General features: G+C 40.6%; 1 protein-coding gene across 5 annotated transcripts in view; it reads right to left on the bottom strand.

The window, feature by feature from the left end:
* LOC104954881 (sodium channel protein type 8 subunit alpha-like) overlaps positions 1 to 9735 on the bottom strand; it is a 63510-nt gene extending 53775 nt beyond the window's left edge. For 2 of the 5 annotated variants that reach the window (XM_010782112.1, XM_010782085.1), the window contains exons 1-2: positions 9622 to 9735; positions 5597 to 5940 (exon numbers count right to left, since the gene is read on the bottom strand). In XM_010782112.1, coding sequence (XP_010780414.1) covers positions 5597 to 5884 — 288 coding nt within the window. In that variant the 5' untranslated portion in view covers positions 5885 to 5940; positions 9622 to 9735. Of the gene's footprint in view, positions 1 to 5596; positions 5941 to 7333; positions 7403 to 7896; positions 7949 to 9428; positions 9517 to 9621 lie in introns of those variants that run through there. The other 3 variants (XM_010782093.1, XM_010782107.1, XM_010782100.1) reach the window with 3 other exon arrangements.
* Positions 9736 to 17129: the final 7394 nt, after the last annotated feature.

Here is a 17129-nt window from a genome sequence, read left to right as displayed (position 1 = left end):
GGGGGGGGGTACTTCTCTTAATCATCCCAGGACCCCAGCCTGACAAAAAACTGGCCTATTACTTCACAAAACTGACAGCAGATTTGGATTGTAGACCTTAAAGAAGATGGCAATAAACTAAGCCCTTAAATGATAAAAAAAAAAAGGGTTAGGGTATAATAATCCATTATACAACGTGAAAACAGGCAGCTTACGTTTTTTTTAAATGTCAAATAATATCTGTCGTTCATGGAACTGTATTCATCATGATGATATTTAATAGACTAAACAATGTATTATCTGTTTACAAAAATAATTAAAAAATGGTTAGTTGGAGCCCTACATGACCTTCATGAACCAAGACATACTGTAAATCAGAACTCATAAGACCTTTTCAAGAACATAGCTGTATTCACAAGCCTCTTTGCAGGCTGGAAGGAGAAAACATGACACACATACACTATTAGCTGGATTTAAGCCCATTCTGGATCAAGCACCTCCTATTGACTAAGTGCATTCTGATTCCATTTTCAAAGAAGTACAAATATCAACAGTATGTCAGCTTTCACGTTGTTCACCATAAAACGTTGATGCTTTGCGACAAAATAACGCTGATCTCATAAGAGACATGTATTAGCGTTCTAGAACATAAATCATGTGTCTGATAGAGCTCACTGCATTGAGGACTCAGCCAGCCATGTCCCAAACAATGTGTGACTGCAAACTCATTTCCCTGCATATTATACCACATCAAAAAAATGCGTCATCCCACTTCTTTACCTGTAAGCTGTGCTGCAAATCCCAGTTTCCCCTACTAACCCCACCCTTCTTCTCTATACGAAACCTAGCTAGCAGTGGAAGCACATTTCCCCCACACGCCCCAACCCCCAACCCCCATCCCTTCCTCACTCAGCTCAGTACAGGAGGATGCTGTGTCATCAGAGACTGAGGACTCAGACAAAGCACTAAAGCCTGGCCCTCCTTCTAATTTACTACCGCTGAAAAAAAGACACGCCAGAGTAGAAGGCAGCGGATGGGAGAGAGTAATGGACAGAGATACACACACAGACAGAGATGGTGGGACAGCAGCATAATGAAATGGTGTGTACAGTGCTACATGCTGAGATTCAGAGGCTGCTGCTGCTGCTATAGCCGTCAGCTCCCTTTGTGCACTCGCTAGTAGCTGCTGCCCTGCAGAAGTCTGAGCAGCAATGACTGGTCTGCTGCACACTCCTGTTATAAAACGCTCACCAACAGGAGGAGAATAAAGCCTCTGCATTAACAAAACCTGTTCTCCAAACGGTTCCATCGCCAATTCCAGCTGAATCATGATATTAACTGTACTTCCAGGTATATCATAACCCGCCCCTCTAAACATAAGCACATATGTGTGCTTCAGTCCATGCTAAAACACTATGCCCTCCATTCATCCCTCTTGCATGACCACAGCAGCTTTAACATTGCCTAATCACATCAGACATTTGAAAAACCCAGGCAGTCCTCTCCCCATCACAGGGGAAAACAAGAACTGCAACACTGCATTTCTCCTCCTCACCACTGCCCCCTCTTCCTCTCTTTGATGCATGAGTGCTGTGATCAGGTTTCCTGCAGCTGACACACTCATTGACATACAGAGCAATGGCGAGCGATAGGATGACTGTCCGTCGAGTAGAGGAGACGAGCAGCCAGGAAAGGTGAGGACAGGAACAGCAGAGGGAGAATGGACGCTAACCATGAATATACTTAAGAGGCATTTCCTCAAGTATGATAAAGGACAAATACATTAGTGGATTAGGAAATGATTGATATGAATAATAGTAAGAGGGAGAGGGAAGAAGAGGTCTTAACCTGTTACTCCTGCTGACACAACACATAGATGGGTGTGATGAGGTTAGCAGATCTTGACTAAGCAGAATAAAGATAAGCTTTATTAATAAATACACATATGTCAGGAGCCTTGTTTGATAAACTAACTCTCTAGTCTACTGCCACATCCTACTCTTTTGAAATGACCTTAAAGTGAGCAAATTAGCAAGGAACCATTGCAATGACTGCACTAGTGTAGCTATTTAGAAGCCAGAAAAAGAAGGGCTGTAACTGTGATTGTGTTTGTATGATAACTACTTTCTCAGGTTGTTGATGTGATTATTCATTTTTATATTTAAGATTAACAAAATGTTTGTGTTTATCAGGGAATTGAAGAAATTCTAATACAATATACTTATATACTAATGTATCTCATCCTACCTTGAGTATCCATTTATCGTTCAAATGGTACACAAATCTGACCAAAAAACATTTGGAAAGAACATTCATTTTGTAGTTGAACCATTTCTTGTTTTGAAAAGTAACCCTGTCATTCTGATAATGTAGGTGGTATCATATTTCACATCTGTTGCCAATAACAACTTGGGAGAAAGCTGAACAAGGGCTTAATTTCCCATGTTTATTTTTCAAGATTTGTATTTATTTGACTGGCTTTACTGTGAAACTAGAGACCATCTTGACTTTGCTTCAAAATAGACCATCATTTTTGTATCCCAAACACTGCTGAGTTAGGTAACTGCTTGTTGCACGGTTGTGACCCTAGCATGGTAACTAAATCTGTCCACGAACAGAAATATAAGCCCCTGGCAAAGTATTTAAAATGGCGTCTGAGGTACTTCCCAGTACAGAAGGTGTCTCCAGGAGCACATTTGGCCATGATGACACACACAGACTTACAAGGGGAATACAATATCAGCGCTCCTGTTGACGCATCTAATTATATATTTAAAGCAAAGACCATATCAGTACAGCATTCATTGCATTGTTTCTTACACAAAGTATAAGAAACAAATGCACAGTACAGTATTATACTCTACTTGAGTGTCGAAAAACGTTGAGGTCTTTACTCTTACGGAGGAGTTTTCCGCCCTACAAGTTTTTGTAGGGCCTAATATGTTCTGTCTATATCTGTTATGCTCTTTACAGAAACATAACATCACAAATATTCATGTTTTGTTATAAATAACCCCATCGCACATATGGGAGCTACAGGAGGCATACGAGTGGAGGCCACGACAAAGATCTCCGCAACAACTTTCCTCCAAATGCCAAAATGAAATGCCACAGAGGAAAGTAGGGGAGGTAAAGAAGAATGAACTGACAATAATAATAAGTGGGGAAGGATAATAAGAGAAGAATGCAACCCTTTCCTGTGGCCACCACTGAACTATGCCGTGAATCAATAGATCACAAAAGGCAAATCCACTTGATAGTTTCTTCCGCCCTATGAGGGAGTGCTGCTGGCTGAGACTGCCGGTATGCTGACGGGGCTTCTTGCTGCTGTACAGGCCGCAGATTCTCTTAAACATTATCACCACACAGAAGACTGGCTACTCCAAATGTCTATACAGTGGAAGGCTCTGCATTCCCTCCTGCCCTTTTCTCTCCACTTCCTGTCCTCTCCTGCCATCTTCTGCCCTCACATTCCTATTTAGCTAGTGCAGCACTAAATTAAGGGAACAGACAAGATAGAGTGCGAAAAAAAACAGAAATGTTTTGTTCTAGTTCTCTTCTAAAAATGATATGGTTGTACTTTTTGTGACACCCGTGTCTATATTGCATTATAAGCATACTTATATTGCGTTAAAATCTGCTTATAGCTCTGTATATAAGTTAAGATAAATTGTAGTTTTAAGCACTGATAAACATTGAAAATGCTTTATAAAGTGTAACAATTCATTCATCATTTACATGGCTTTTTTGTATGTTGCAAGGAGTATGTGTATTATACTACCCATAATTGTTATGCATACATACATACATATGCGTTACCCCGGATTATATTCTACACTAATAGGTCATTGTGTGACCTATCACTAATGAGTGATTAGATTTATGAGGTATTCACTGATAAAATGCATTACAAGCTTGTTAAAAGTTTGCTATAATTTGTTTGCTTTTAGTAAAAAAAAATCATTAAATCAAAAAGTATTATGATGCATAAATGTCATTGTAAAAAGCTTTATTATGTGAAAGGATTGTTATTATAAAGCATTATAAAGACTGCTTATAACGATAATTATAAAAAGCTATAGAAATCTTTAAGTATGTTTATAATGAATCATAGATATGGACGTCATAGAAAGTTATCAAAAACATAATTTGGAGAGAAAATAGGGAGATTCAGGTTTGTGTTATCTACACCTATCATGCATCAATTTAAAAGCTTATTTAGAAACAATTTGAGTGTTTGGCATATCTGAGGGGAAAATTCAAAATATGATTTTGAACGATAGTAGCATTGATACCACCGCTCAAGCGAATCATGTACTGAGCACATCCACAACTTGTTAGCATGGCCAACTGGCTGCTACATTAGCACCACGGCAGCTGTTTGGCTAGAAAGACACAACCAATAACCAAAATATCTCAACAAATATGTTTTTGGTCACATTGATAAATGTTCTACTACTCAGACCTGTGCTAGTTATGGAAAGATACAGTTAAGCTTCTTTCTGTCACCATACCAGAGCTTCCATCGTTGCGATTCCTTCACTCATACCATCTGTCAATCGCCTTTTACTTGAATTTTAAGGTCATGACGTTCAACGAAAAAGACAGATTTATACTGCTCAGACCATCTTATTAATTTCTAAAATGTCGTATATCTGACCATGTATTTTCTTAAGGGAATACAGTAAGAGTAGCAAACTGTGTGTAATTACAAAAAACATGTCCATATTTAAATGTTGATACAAGAGGCGGAGTTACTAAATATCTGTTAACATTATTTAATGCAGTACCTGTCTAGGGATGAGAATCCAAATATTTGTGCATACTACATACAGTACTTAAGCGAACCCACTTGTTTTGATTAATTTGAACAACAGTGGAAACATTGCAGAATTGAATGTTGATCACAGTAACAGCGCATCAAAAACGATACAATTGTGATAACAATAATTATTCCACTGCCAGTATGCATTCTGTCTGCTTTTGGACAGAGCACTTGTGATTCCTTGTGTTTTATCATAACATAATTTAATGAGCTGAAGTATTAATTGCACATAAACATAGATATTAAATTAAATTGTCACATCATCTTCACCATGAACTAACATAAATAATAAATGAACCCTGCAGAAACATGTATGAGAATAGCCACTGACCGAGGACAGAATTGCTTTTACATTAACTGAATTTCCTTAATTGTACAGGTGTACTAAAAACACTGATAGGTCTTCTATGATCTAATAATGCAGTGATTGTAGGTAAGCCCCTGAAGCATTGACTTAAAAGTATCAAAAGCTCTTGCATTTCTCAAGGTTATCTTCCTCTGTATTGAACACAATAACTTCAATTTTGAATGAATTCATATGAAACCTGAATTTGATATTGCAATTAATTTCCTATCACCTATGTGTATGGCAGTTAGTTTAAAATGTTAGCAATTTCACAACATAAAAAAGGGTAAACATTAACCCACTTGAAGGTTCAGCACAACAGCTGAATAAAACATGTGTTAAAATCTGTCATTATCTATAAACCTCTTAACTACATTAAGCAAATGCTCCTTCATTCAAGTGTTTTGGGTGAAACTGGGTAGTGCATGGCCTGTGTAAGAACTCACTTTCAGGTTCAGGCTTTGATAGTATGGATCCAAATCCTCCAGCGGTACGCCCGACATTCCCTTAGGAATATCGCCGTAGATGAACGGCAGGCTCTTCCCAGCCTCCAGGTCACTGTTGGGCTTGGCTTCATTTTCTTCAGACGTGTCACGGTGACTACTGTCCGATCGGGGTTTGGGTGGCTTCTTGTTCTTTTCCGCTTGGATGCGCTTCTCGATGTCAAGGAGTGACTCTGGGGTGAATTTCTTGAAGCTGCCAGGTCCTGGGGGTGACATAAGGTATGCGGCCATGTTTTCATCCTGCAGCTATTCCCCCTTTAGTTGTTTTCCATCAGAGACATCCAGCTCTGCGAGGAAGAGAGGGACACAGAGTGAGAAAGTGTGTGCATAAGGTCTGGATCAAAGAGGATGTTGAAAGAAATTATGGAACACAAAATGAAAAAATGTATGATAAAAATAATGTCATTTTGCATTTTGTTACATTTATTAATAAATATGACTGGACAGTACACGGATGGTTATGATTAAATGTGTTGACACACATGTTAGTCCAGTTGCTTGGCATCGCTTTTCCGTTTCAGTGCTGCTGAAAGCCTTGCAGATGGAATTTTCTAGTTCTGCTAAGGAACGCAAACAAAGCAAAATAGAGCTGAAAAAGTGCAAACCGTTATGGGCCAGTAGGCATTATTTCTGCTCTCTACATCAACCTTAATGACTAAAGCACTGATCCTGTATCCACAAAAAGCAAAACCCAGGTACCCATCCGATATAGTAGACAGCATCAAATTCCCTTTTGCTCTCATCTTTGTGACCTTAACAGGGAGGAAAATAGGTCTCTTTATCCCACCAGGAACTCACTTGTCTCAATCTCTCCCAAGTTTCTTTCCTTGAATTATGCCATCTAACCATGCCAAAAAACTGAATTTAGAGTTATGTATATCCATAAACTACCATGTTGTTGATATTAACAATGAATCAGGTGATGTTAATGAGACTGCCGGTCTCACTAAGACTAAACATCCAGGCCTACAGCTCTATGCACTTAAGATCATTATTTTAGATGTGGATCTCTCTCGGGTTGGGCCCAAACAGCTATCACTGTCAACATATATAGTATAAAGTAGGCTTCCAGCACACAAGCTATTACATATGTCTTGTACAACATGTCAAGGAGCCAAAACCATCCTAAATCAAGCAAAGAATACAGATACAAGTATTTAAATTGATGTAACTGGGATGGGTGGTAAAGAAATGTATATGTGGGGTTGATTGCATAACACTAATTAATTCATTGTTATCTGTGAAAAACCCATCCAGCTGCTTCTTTTTTGGCTTAAGAGAAATTAAACGTGGCCTGTGTTTATCACATTCAACAGCACACCCAACACAGATTACTGTGTGCATTCAGGTGTCTTACATCCTTAAATACCGACTGACTAATATGAAAGCACAGTTAACTGCTAAGTGTTAAGTGTGTTAAAATATATAGTCAACCAATGAATGCCGGACTGAAAATTATATTATAACCTCTGGAGCTCTGACTCATTGCTTAAAAAGTCAGGTTGTAATAACAATATCATCTGCATGTCTTCAGACTCCTAAAACAGATGCATTTCTCTCCCCAGCTGGCTGATCGTCATAGTGTTTGATACAACATATTTGAAAATCAAGTCACAATTCCGTCCATAAAAAATAGACAGTGTGTGCAACATTAATGAAGACTATAACAAGGGTACAGACCTGGAAAGAAATTAGAAAGAAATGAGAAGAAATCCAAAGGCAGGTATAGATCCAACAGCCCAGTATCTTCGGAGAAAAAGCACAGCCAACCAGGAGAGGAATGAAGTCTGATTCATGTAACCCAACCTCGGCACAACCTCCAAGTCTCCTTCTACCAACGCTACATCAATTGATCTACCGTCAAGGTGATTCAAACCAGGATGCAATAGCATGGCCAACAGTGCATAAAGCCTGCACTTGCCACAAAACGCTGGGACATTCCTATAACACAGGCAAGGCGACCAGGGGAATCTGTCTAAATATGTTGCAGATGCTGCTCAATGCTGTCGGTTTCCATTAACTCCCTTAGGTCATACGAGAAACAAGGCATAAAACGCAAGAATCTGACGATCACATGTCGTAAAAAAAAACACTGCTATGTACACTCTTAAATCAATTACTGTGAATGATATAACCGCACGTAATTGGTATACCAAATGCTCGCAGCTATACCGATTCTGTTAAATCCGTTATGAGTTAAGGGATTCCGCGAATAAAGCTAATGGATGACAGTGAAGACTAACAACTCCAGCAGGCTCCTGTGTTTCCCAAAAGACAAGCGTGTCAACGTCCGGATAAGCAGCGTTTAGCAAAAATGTTCCTGTATAGCCTACTGCGTCCTCTGTGCGGAGCAAATGCATCCAAACGGACCACGGCCTCCGTCCCGTCACCTGCTGAAGACTCCTATTGTGCTCTTTGCTGACCTGATATCAGATGGAGAGAACCGGACATCGCGGCGACACGGTGCTAGTGAGGAGGAGCCACATGGGCCGGTGGAAAAAAAACGTACACATCCTTCATTTTCTGCAGCGATGTCTTAATAAGTAATGCCTGTCATGTCATCTCAATTCAAATGCACAGCATCCCTAAGAATAGCTGAGCCCAACAAGCCAGAGTCAAAAATTACTGGTAGATTAACTTGGCAGAGAAATATCTAAGGGGTCCCTAATGTCCTATAGGGGTGGGTGCCACTTCATTCCTGAGCCGAGTCCATTTCAGGTAGGGTTAAGTCGTCCTGACCGGAAATGTGATGAGCTATGATAATACAGTTTAACACGTTCTTATCCCTCAAAGGACAGACGAGGGATAGGGGGAAGGAGGGGGGGCGGTTGATGAAGCATAGAATACCAGGCCACTGAAGAAATAAACACAGATAAAGAAAACCTCGGTTAACTTTCTCCCCGTGTGGAATTAAAAAACACCTGCTCCCCTTCACATTGTTTATCTCATCCTGCAGGTGCCTTTCATTTACTGAGAGGGAAAGTCCACTGTTTAATAGCGAGGCGCGCCGCTTTCCTGTAGGGCCAAAGCCTAAAATACTGCAGTGTGGTTTATTGCTGCTATATGCTCTAACAAACAAACTCATACTAGGTCAGTTGAATGCACAAGCCATGTCCTGACAACACATCCCTGGCCTCAAGTCAAAGCAGCCCATAGCACAACCGAATTTCACATCCAAAATGGTAAAATATAAACAGCAAAATAAATAAATAGAGAACTAAAACGGTCTTAAGGCTATACCACACCCGTATAGATAGACAAGCCGATCGAGTCCTACAGCATCCATGGTGCGGGTCTAGAGGAATACTGAATGGAAAATGTGTTTTTAATATCTGAGATTGCGTGAAAACAGCAGAAAAGGGTGCCGCGGCCCCTTTGAGGACTGCCAAACTAAAGACGCACCTACCTCCTCACGCAATACAGTCTCCTACGAGATTGCAAGAGGGAGGGGGCGCAGAGGTGGAGTGTGGGGGTGGGGGGGAGTGAAACTATCATAGTTATAAAATAATGGTAACGAGGAAATTGCTACCTAAAATGATTTTGCAAGCGACGCATTATTCATGCACTCGGAGCATGCAGGCTCGGTATTGTCTGCACTCACAGAAGTTTCACATGATCTCACTTCAACATCCCGTATGCGTATATTTCACATTCTGACACAGGGAAATGTCATTCCATCCAGCGACAGGCCAACACCCCAAATAACCTGCTGTCTCCCTGTTTTCTACCTCGTCGTCTCACATATCCGTGTGTCCCCTCAGAAAATCACATTTACCCTTCTTATAACTGGTACCTCGAATACATATTTTTCCATGTACTGGCAAGGAGCCCTCCACAGACGCTAGGAGAAGATGCTGAGAGAGGGACCGCTCTGCGGCACTGGGATGCAGTCGGTCGACAAAGTAGAACTGCGATCCATCCCACGACATGAAAAACCAGACAAAGCAGAAATCAGACAGTCTACTTACTTTATTCCGCATTAACACAAATCCAGACAGCTGTCAATGAACTGCAGATGTCGAAAAGAGTCCAGAGTAACGGCTGTCGCCATATTGTTGCTGCTATCTTCCTTCCCAGTGCGTGCGGCTACCCTGCATAATTGATGACTCTCAGCAAATTGTTAGGGAGTGTCGGTAAATGCCTTTAGTTTCAATAACGGACAAGAGACCGCAGCATCGTAAGCAGAAAAAAAAAACACTGTTCATGTAACAACGGACATTGATATTCTGGTTGGGATGGGTATTGCGATAGGCAACATATGTTTTTTTATATTTATCTGCTATGATAAAAACTTAGGGGTATGATAACATGTTTTTTTTTAATCAGACATGGAAGTCAAATGAGAATGAAGGTGATGGCATCTTTCAATATATGTTAACAAACGTAAGTTTGATATGACATTTTTACATTTTATTTTTCATAGTTAATTTTAAAAATACTTCAGAGTTTTAAGTGCATGATTACAATGTATAAGTCATTTTTTTAATACCGTAGCCTATCAGCGGGGAAGTAGCCAAGTTTTATTGTTGTATTTTTTATTAAATCCAGCCTAAATCAACCTATAAATCAATAACTAAGTAATGTGTGATGTTTAAGGTATACCAATTTTGAACTATGAACATATCCTATACGGTATTTATCTTAATATTTACCTCAACAACAAAAAATGGCTTTGGGTGGTACAAAGTTGTTTGGTATTGGATATATTTTATATACATTTTCCGAGCCGACATTTTGGCATATAAGGAGAAGCAGGTGTTCATAATTCATAATGACGGCTCTGTACGATTCAAGAGTCAGTGAGCCAGCATGAACAATACCAGAAACTAAAGCAGCTAAATTCGTTTCACTCATCATTTATTTTTGATATTTACACCTGTGCTTTACTGGTGCATATAAAAAAGCCTTTATTTCTTGAAAATACCTACTAATGAAATTAAGACAAATACATTACATAGACAGTGACCAACCTTTGAATGTATTCTGCATGAATATTCAAACGACCGAACAACTGTCTATGTAACCACAAACCCCTATCAATACTCATAGTCTGGTATGTCCCTTAAGCATAAGATTTCTGATGTAAGCATGTATTAGGGTTGTGAGCCCAGTCCCATAACTGCATGTCCTACATGACAAAGGTTACAAACCTTGATTTATTTAATACAGTTCACTCTGCACTGTCTACCTTTATTGAAAAAACAGATTTTAAAACAATATATATGGGTAACTCAGCAAATTGTGTGTGTTCCTACATGCAATGAAGGTTTTTGAGCTCATTGTTGTTCTATTCTGCTCTCTTTTGCAAGACAAACCATTAAAAAAAATGTACAGCTTTGTTAACACAGTTGAAATTGAGTCTATGGAATACTTCATTTTTTTTTTTACCCTTTTTCTAAATTATTCACCCTTCAAAATACAGGGTTGTGGGATTTTATAAAAGAGGTGTTTTGAACCCAACACTGTCTCCACCTGGTGGACATTGGCAGAAGTTCACCTTCAGGTCTGCATGAAATAAAAGGGCTGGCTTTCATTTTCATTCAATCAGCTTCTTTGGATTTCAGCATTATAGTGCATTTCAATAAGAAAGCATTGAACATAACCCCATTACCATTAAATAGTTACATATTGTGTACATTTGAGTGTTAAATTCAGGCAGCTAAAGTTAACTTAGTTAAAACCAATGGTTAGCTATGGAACTAATAGTTAATTAAATATATAGCAATTATTCTAAAATACATCAAACATTTGTTTCTGTCTAGTAACGTAACGTCACTCACCGCTAGCTTGAATGGCGAACGTTAAAAGTTTGCGTGTCCTATTCATGGTTGTATTATATGGAAGAGGATTAGGGCCACATGAATTTTCTTTTGGGAGGATTTAAAAAAAATAATAATAATTTAAGAAATTCTGAATTTAATCTCAGAATTCTGACTTTTTCCTCAGAACAAAAAAACATTTATTTTTTTGGGGAGAAAAATACTTTTTCCGAAGAACAAAAAAACATTCGTAAAAAAAAGCGTTCGTAAAAACAACAAAAAGGCGAATATGAATGTGAAATGCAGACATTGATGAGCTAGCAGCAAGTGCATTAGTTTATATGGTATGGCTTTCCCCCCCCCCCATCTAATTCAGTAAATAATGGTTTAGTTCGCTGACACGCAAGTTTGTGCTTGTTGGAACAGCGACGACTAAACAACATTTTCATGTTTCCGTAGAGATTTCATTAAGTGTGTTTAACAAGGCAGCTAGCAGCTAGCTGACAATCAGAAGGCTATTAACCATAAAAATGATCAAAATCTCAAACATCATCTCGTCTAGAATGGAGTAAGACAGTTGTGGTTGTGGGAAAAATGATATTGTAAACAAATACACATTTTATGAAACAAGTTAGTGATGTTAACTAAGAGTGTTTAAAACTTTCTGGCTTTAAATTAAAAGGTAGGATTTTTGTTCCTGCATATAAAGTGTTCCTGATAAATAAGATCTCCGTAATGGACACTTTTACTGAGCATACTGTGTAAAATAGGAAGAAGAGTCTTAACCTTACAATATTTAAACAATGTATTTTCTTTTCTTTTTTGCAGATTAAAAGCAACGTTATTGTCTGATGTACAATTCAACTTCAACTGCCATATTACAACCACTCCTACGAATACCAAATTGTCCTCTTTATATTCTGCATTACATCAGTTTGCTGCGCTGCTCACAACAATGCCTGCAGGGCCGGATTTGGATGACTTAATTAAACTACTTCAGACTTTCCCTAAGTAACAAAGAAATACTTGCTATTTTGGCACATACTAATCACATTGTAATTAGTGTCCGAACATTAAAGAGAATTTGTAAAAGACTTAACCTGTTCAGGAGGAAGAACCAGTCTGACTTGGAGGAAGTGCTAGCTTTTGTACAGCATGAGATCATGACCAATTGACAGATGCAGGGATATGGCTACATCTCTGTGCAATTCAAAAGGGCCTTGTGTCACAAGATAGCATAAGACGCATAATCAAACTGGTTGATCCACAAGGTGTGAAATTAAGACGAGCCCAACGCTTGAGAAGACGTCAGTACAGATGCAGAGGGCCAAATGCACTTTGGCACATGGATGCAGTGGCGTAGCTATCGACGGTGCAGCCGGTGCAACGCATCGGGGCCAAGAGACGGCAAGGTGCCCATGCAAACAAAAAAAAAGAATTTAAATATTTTTTTTAATATTTTTTTTGGGGGGCCCCAATGGCATTGACAGGTTCACGCAGTCTTCAAAGTAACCAAGCAACCTAAATTAATTTGTAATTTGTCTGTCCATTGACCTTGCTCCCTTTCAGGTCATGTGATACCTTGCCTGACGAGCGAACCGTTTAATCAACCTGTACTGCAGGGCTATTCAATTACACATTCAGTTGGGCCAGATTTTATAACTACAAAATTCAGCTGGGCCAGACATTCAGCGGCCTGTAAAAAGCGGGTAGTGACACATTTTAAACCAACACATATTACTGCGATGAAAAACATGCAATTTTTATTCATTGTTCATCTAACAAAGGTAGGTCAAAAAGTGCATAAAAACACAACAAATTAGCATTAATTTAACAGAATCGAAAAAAAAGGTAACACGTTGTACCTTTACATTTTGCTTAAAAGTCAAAATTCGGTTATTTTAACCCAAGGCACATCACAAGTGCATTACTGAATATCAATAATAGCAGTCTAATAAAGTCCTCACAATACAAAGAAAAACGCTAAGAGCTTCCAATGCAAACCAAAAGAGGTATCTGGCAATATATTTTTTTTCACTTTTCCAAGTATAACAAAAAAATCATACTTTGGTCACATTGACCCCAGACACATTACAAGTGCAGTTAAAGATCAGAAAGGAACTGTCAAACCCTTCAGTGCACAAACCCATACAAGGGATACGGGGAACCTAATGAATGATAACCTAAACTACAGTCACTATAGTAAACAGGATTACTATCACTCATTTCGTGATTTGGTCATCGCTGACTTTCTTCATGGGAGAAGGGACATTCTTTTTGACAAGAGCAGTGATTTTTTGCTCTAGGTGTCAGCAAACTAACGCCCGTCTACCTACAGCATCAAAAATCTTGAACTGGGCGGCTGAAGCTTGGCGATTTTTGGCCGAGCAGCGACCAACACCAATCACATGAATGCTCCCGCCCCGACTACAAAAGCATAGCAATGTTAAAACGAATAAACGGGATATAAACTCTCAACAGGCGAAAAACCAAACATTTCACCAGCTGTCTCGCCACGTCCCTCCATAGCTGGGTTTCCTTCGGTTTGTACGCCGGTAAACGTACGTCTGCTCGTAAAGAACCGGGGTGATTGTTACCGTAATATCTCTTGGAATATAGGAAATGAACAGCGGCTGGCTCTCCCAGCTTGCACGCGTTTGATTGGATGCGCCTGCATTGGCGGGATTGCATAAGGATTATTGGCTGATGCAAAGCATCGGCCTCAAAAGTTAACATTGTTAACTTGAATGCCGACAGAGTGCTCGGATGCTGCAAAGCCTGCTCCCCACAATGCAGTTCGCGAAGAATTAAAATCCTCTAACTCACCCATTCAGTTGAATGGGCGAAGCGTTAAAGCCTTTGTCGATGCCTGTAGTTGGGAGACGGGCCGTAAGACATTGGTGAAGAAGTGCCGTCGTCAGGGAGCAGCGGAGTGCTACTTTTGATTGAAGTTCATGGTGAAAGCTTGATTTACATGTGTATCTATCCAAACATACTGAGCACACAGAAAGCTACTTCTTGACGTTAGGAACTGCCTGTTTTTGACATTACCCACCTCGCTGGCCGTTAGTGCGCTGCCTGTCTAAGTCCAGTGTATATTCCCCTTGGTCATGCAGGGACCACTTCCTTTTGCTCTGGTTGATACCGTCCCCTCTATTGCAAGCGTGAAGGGGTTCTCTGGCAAGCATCACCTCTGTGGCAGAGCAAGTACATCCAATCGCCCTGGCAAAATCTCTTCCACCTCAGCAATGAAAATCGACATCACATCCGTGATTTGGACGAGATGTGGATGTTTGGGGAGCGTCGGAAAATGCAGCATCCGACCCGTGCTCAATCGTCGCGAACGGTCGCGGAGTGTTGCGTTTCAATGTCTGTACTATTGGTAAGGATTTGCTTACGGAGGCTGGCCACTCGGGAGTTGGTTCTGGACCGCATCTGCCCCGGGGCCGCCATTGAATAGGCCTGCTGTACTTAGCTGCAGCAGCAAGTTTCGTTAGCATTATAAAAAAAGGGGAAATAGCCTGCATTATAATGTCAAGCAACAAAGCACAAGAGGCAGCGCTCAAGAGAAAGGACAAGAGAGAACAAGGATGAACAGTAAACTGACAAATTAGAACCGTTTTTTGGTCATACATCATCCCTCGAAATTGAGGCCGGCTAAACATTAGCTAAGTTGACGTGCAGCGGCAGCCCGAGCCGAGGCTACATAGCCTCACCTGCCTCACCACCATCATTGCCATCTAGCTCCACAAAGTGACAGCCTGTATCCTGTGCCGTGCGCAACCTTCTTCCTCCAGCTAAAGGCAGGAGGAAGGCCGGATTTGCGTGTGCCCGGCGGTGGTCCAACAAGCTCCCCCAAGGCCCCAACCGATAGGGGACTCTATGCTGCGCATTACGACCCCCGACGACAAGAGTAAAAGCTATATTATAGCAACTGGTCTATGAGGGCTACGGGTCCCATTCCCAGAGACACAGGAAAGGAAACGTCTTAGTTCGCTTTGCCGTTGTCAGATGTGTGTCTGACCAGGCATGCTATTGAAGACTATACATGTCACTCTGCAGTGTGTGGGTATGCCTTCGTGTGTGGAGCGCATCAGCTGCTCTATGTTTGAAGGGCCCCAAACAATATTCTGCGGTCTTTAGTCGCTGTGTTATTATGGGAGTGGAGGTCCTATTACACAATAGCAGTGATCCTAAAGTAGGTCAGTTACTTTATCAAAACAGTTTCAGTTAGGGAGTGCAGAAGGATTGTGCAGAAGATGCGGCGCGAGCGGAAAAGTGTCTCTGTCTTTAAGAAATGCAGATTTTTCGACAGAACCCACCTCAGACAGTGGGCGTTTTGCTGGAGGGAGAGGAGAGTTTCCTTTATGGAAGAAGCAACAGCAAGCCAGCGCATTGAAGGATGGTGGATATACTCGCAAACAGAGTGCGCAGTTCTGGGGAACCTGTTCAAACTCTCCAGGAAGATCACTTCACGCAGGAGACTTTTTGGGACAAAACTTATCCAAGCCCTGTTACCGCTTAATCTTGTTCACGGTAAGAATATTGTATTCGTCCTCTGAGATTAGTCATTAATAAAATAGTATGAGTAATAGGATAATGATTTATAATCCACTACTGTTGTGACCATGCCACAACCTCGAGCCTCCCATCTGAGGACAAGGTAGAAGTTATGTCCGAAAGCTTCTAACAGGTCGTCTACAGTTACTGGTTGTGTAGCTCCCCAGTAAATGGATACAAGGCGTGAGGGCTTGTCTGGGGAAATACGGTCGGGTTTATTCTGTGGGACCTATTCCAACCCGTAGAACTGGGTATAAGATAGAAAAAAAAAGGTAAACCAACAAAAAATATGTAATATATGCATAATTCACACTGCTTTAATGCCGACAATGTCTAACACAAGAGAACGGTCAGACATATATCACACACGTAAGTAGCACAACCTAACAATAGCATGTTAGGCACAAGCTACCCCTATCTCATACATACATTACGCGAGAGCGCGCAGCGCGAACCCGCACACAATACACAAAACCAGCACGAAAAACTACCTCGTTTTAGGCTGCTATCACCAAAGGCGGATAGATCTATATCATTTCGCACTTGGTTTCCGTTAGTTTTCGCGGTGGTTTACTCTTGCGTGCTTGCCTTGCGCACATCCAGGTGCGTCGATAAACAGAGTAACACAAAGAACACAGCAGATTGTTGAGTTCCGCCTCGTAAATGTGCACATAAAAAAGTAGGAACCAAAAAGAATACAACGTGACACAAATGAATACAGAAAGTGAGAGACAGTTACACTCCCACCAAATCACCGTATCCATAACATTTTTTAGGAAAAACCTGATCGATACCATTAATTTAAAACTAACTATGTTTTAGACCTATTAAGTGCAGAGTGAGAGGATAACTGTACGTCTTAGTCTGTCTCCAACAACCAACACCCTTGTGGATAGGCCTTCGACGGGTTAGACAGCTTAGCGGACGGGCGCTTCTCGTTCCATTCAAGGTTAGGGAGTCACCTGATAACAGCTTGAGCTTCTACTTCATCCATTCCCCCCTGGGTACATTCCACAACCCTGGCCAGCTTCCATTGGGCCCCGTTGGTATAGTGTGTCTTGACAGAATTGACAAACGTTGCATTTACCTTGATGCTCCTGCCTTTGATCCACTTGGTCTTGTTGAAGATGGTACCCTTAGCTGCTGAAGGCACTTTT

This window comes from Notothenia coriiceps, unplaced genomic scaffold (assembly GCF_000735185.1).
Source record: "Notothenia coriiceps isolate Sejong01 unplaced genomic scaffold, NC01 NC01_scaffold00000496, whole genome shotgun sequence".
In the NCBI taxonomy this organism is placed as follows: Eukaryota; Metazoa; Chordata; class Actinopteri; order Perciformes; family Nototheniidae; genus Notothenia; species Notothenia coriiceps.
The sequence above is the reverse complement of the archived record's forward strand: the minus strand, read 5'-3'. Positions and strand labels throughout refer to the sequence as shown.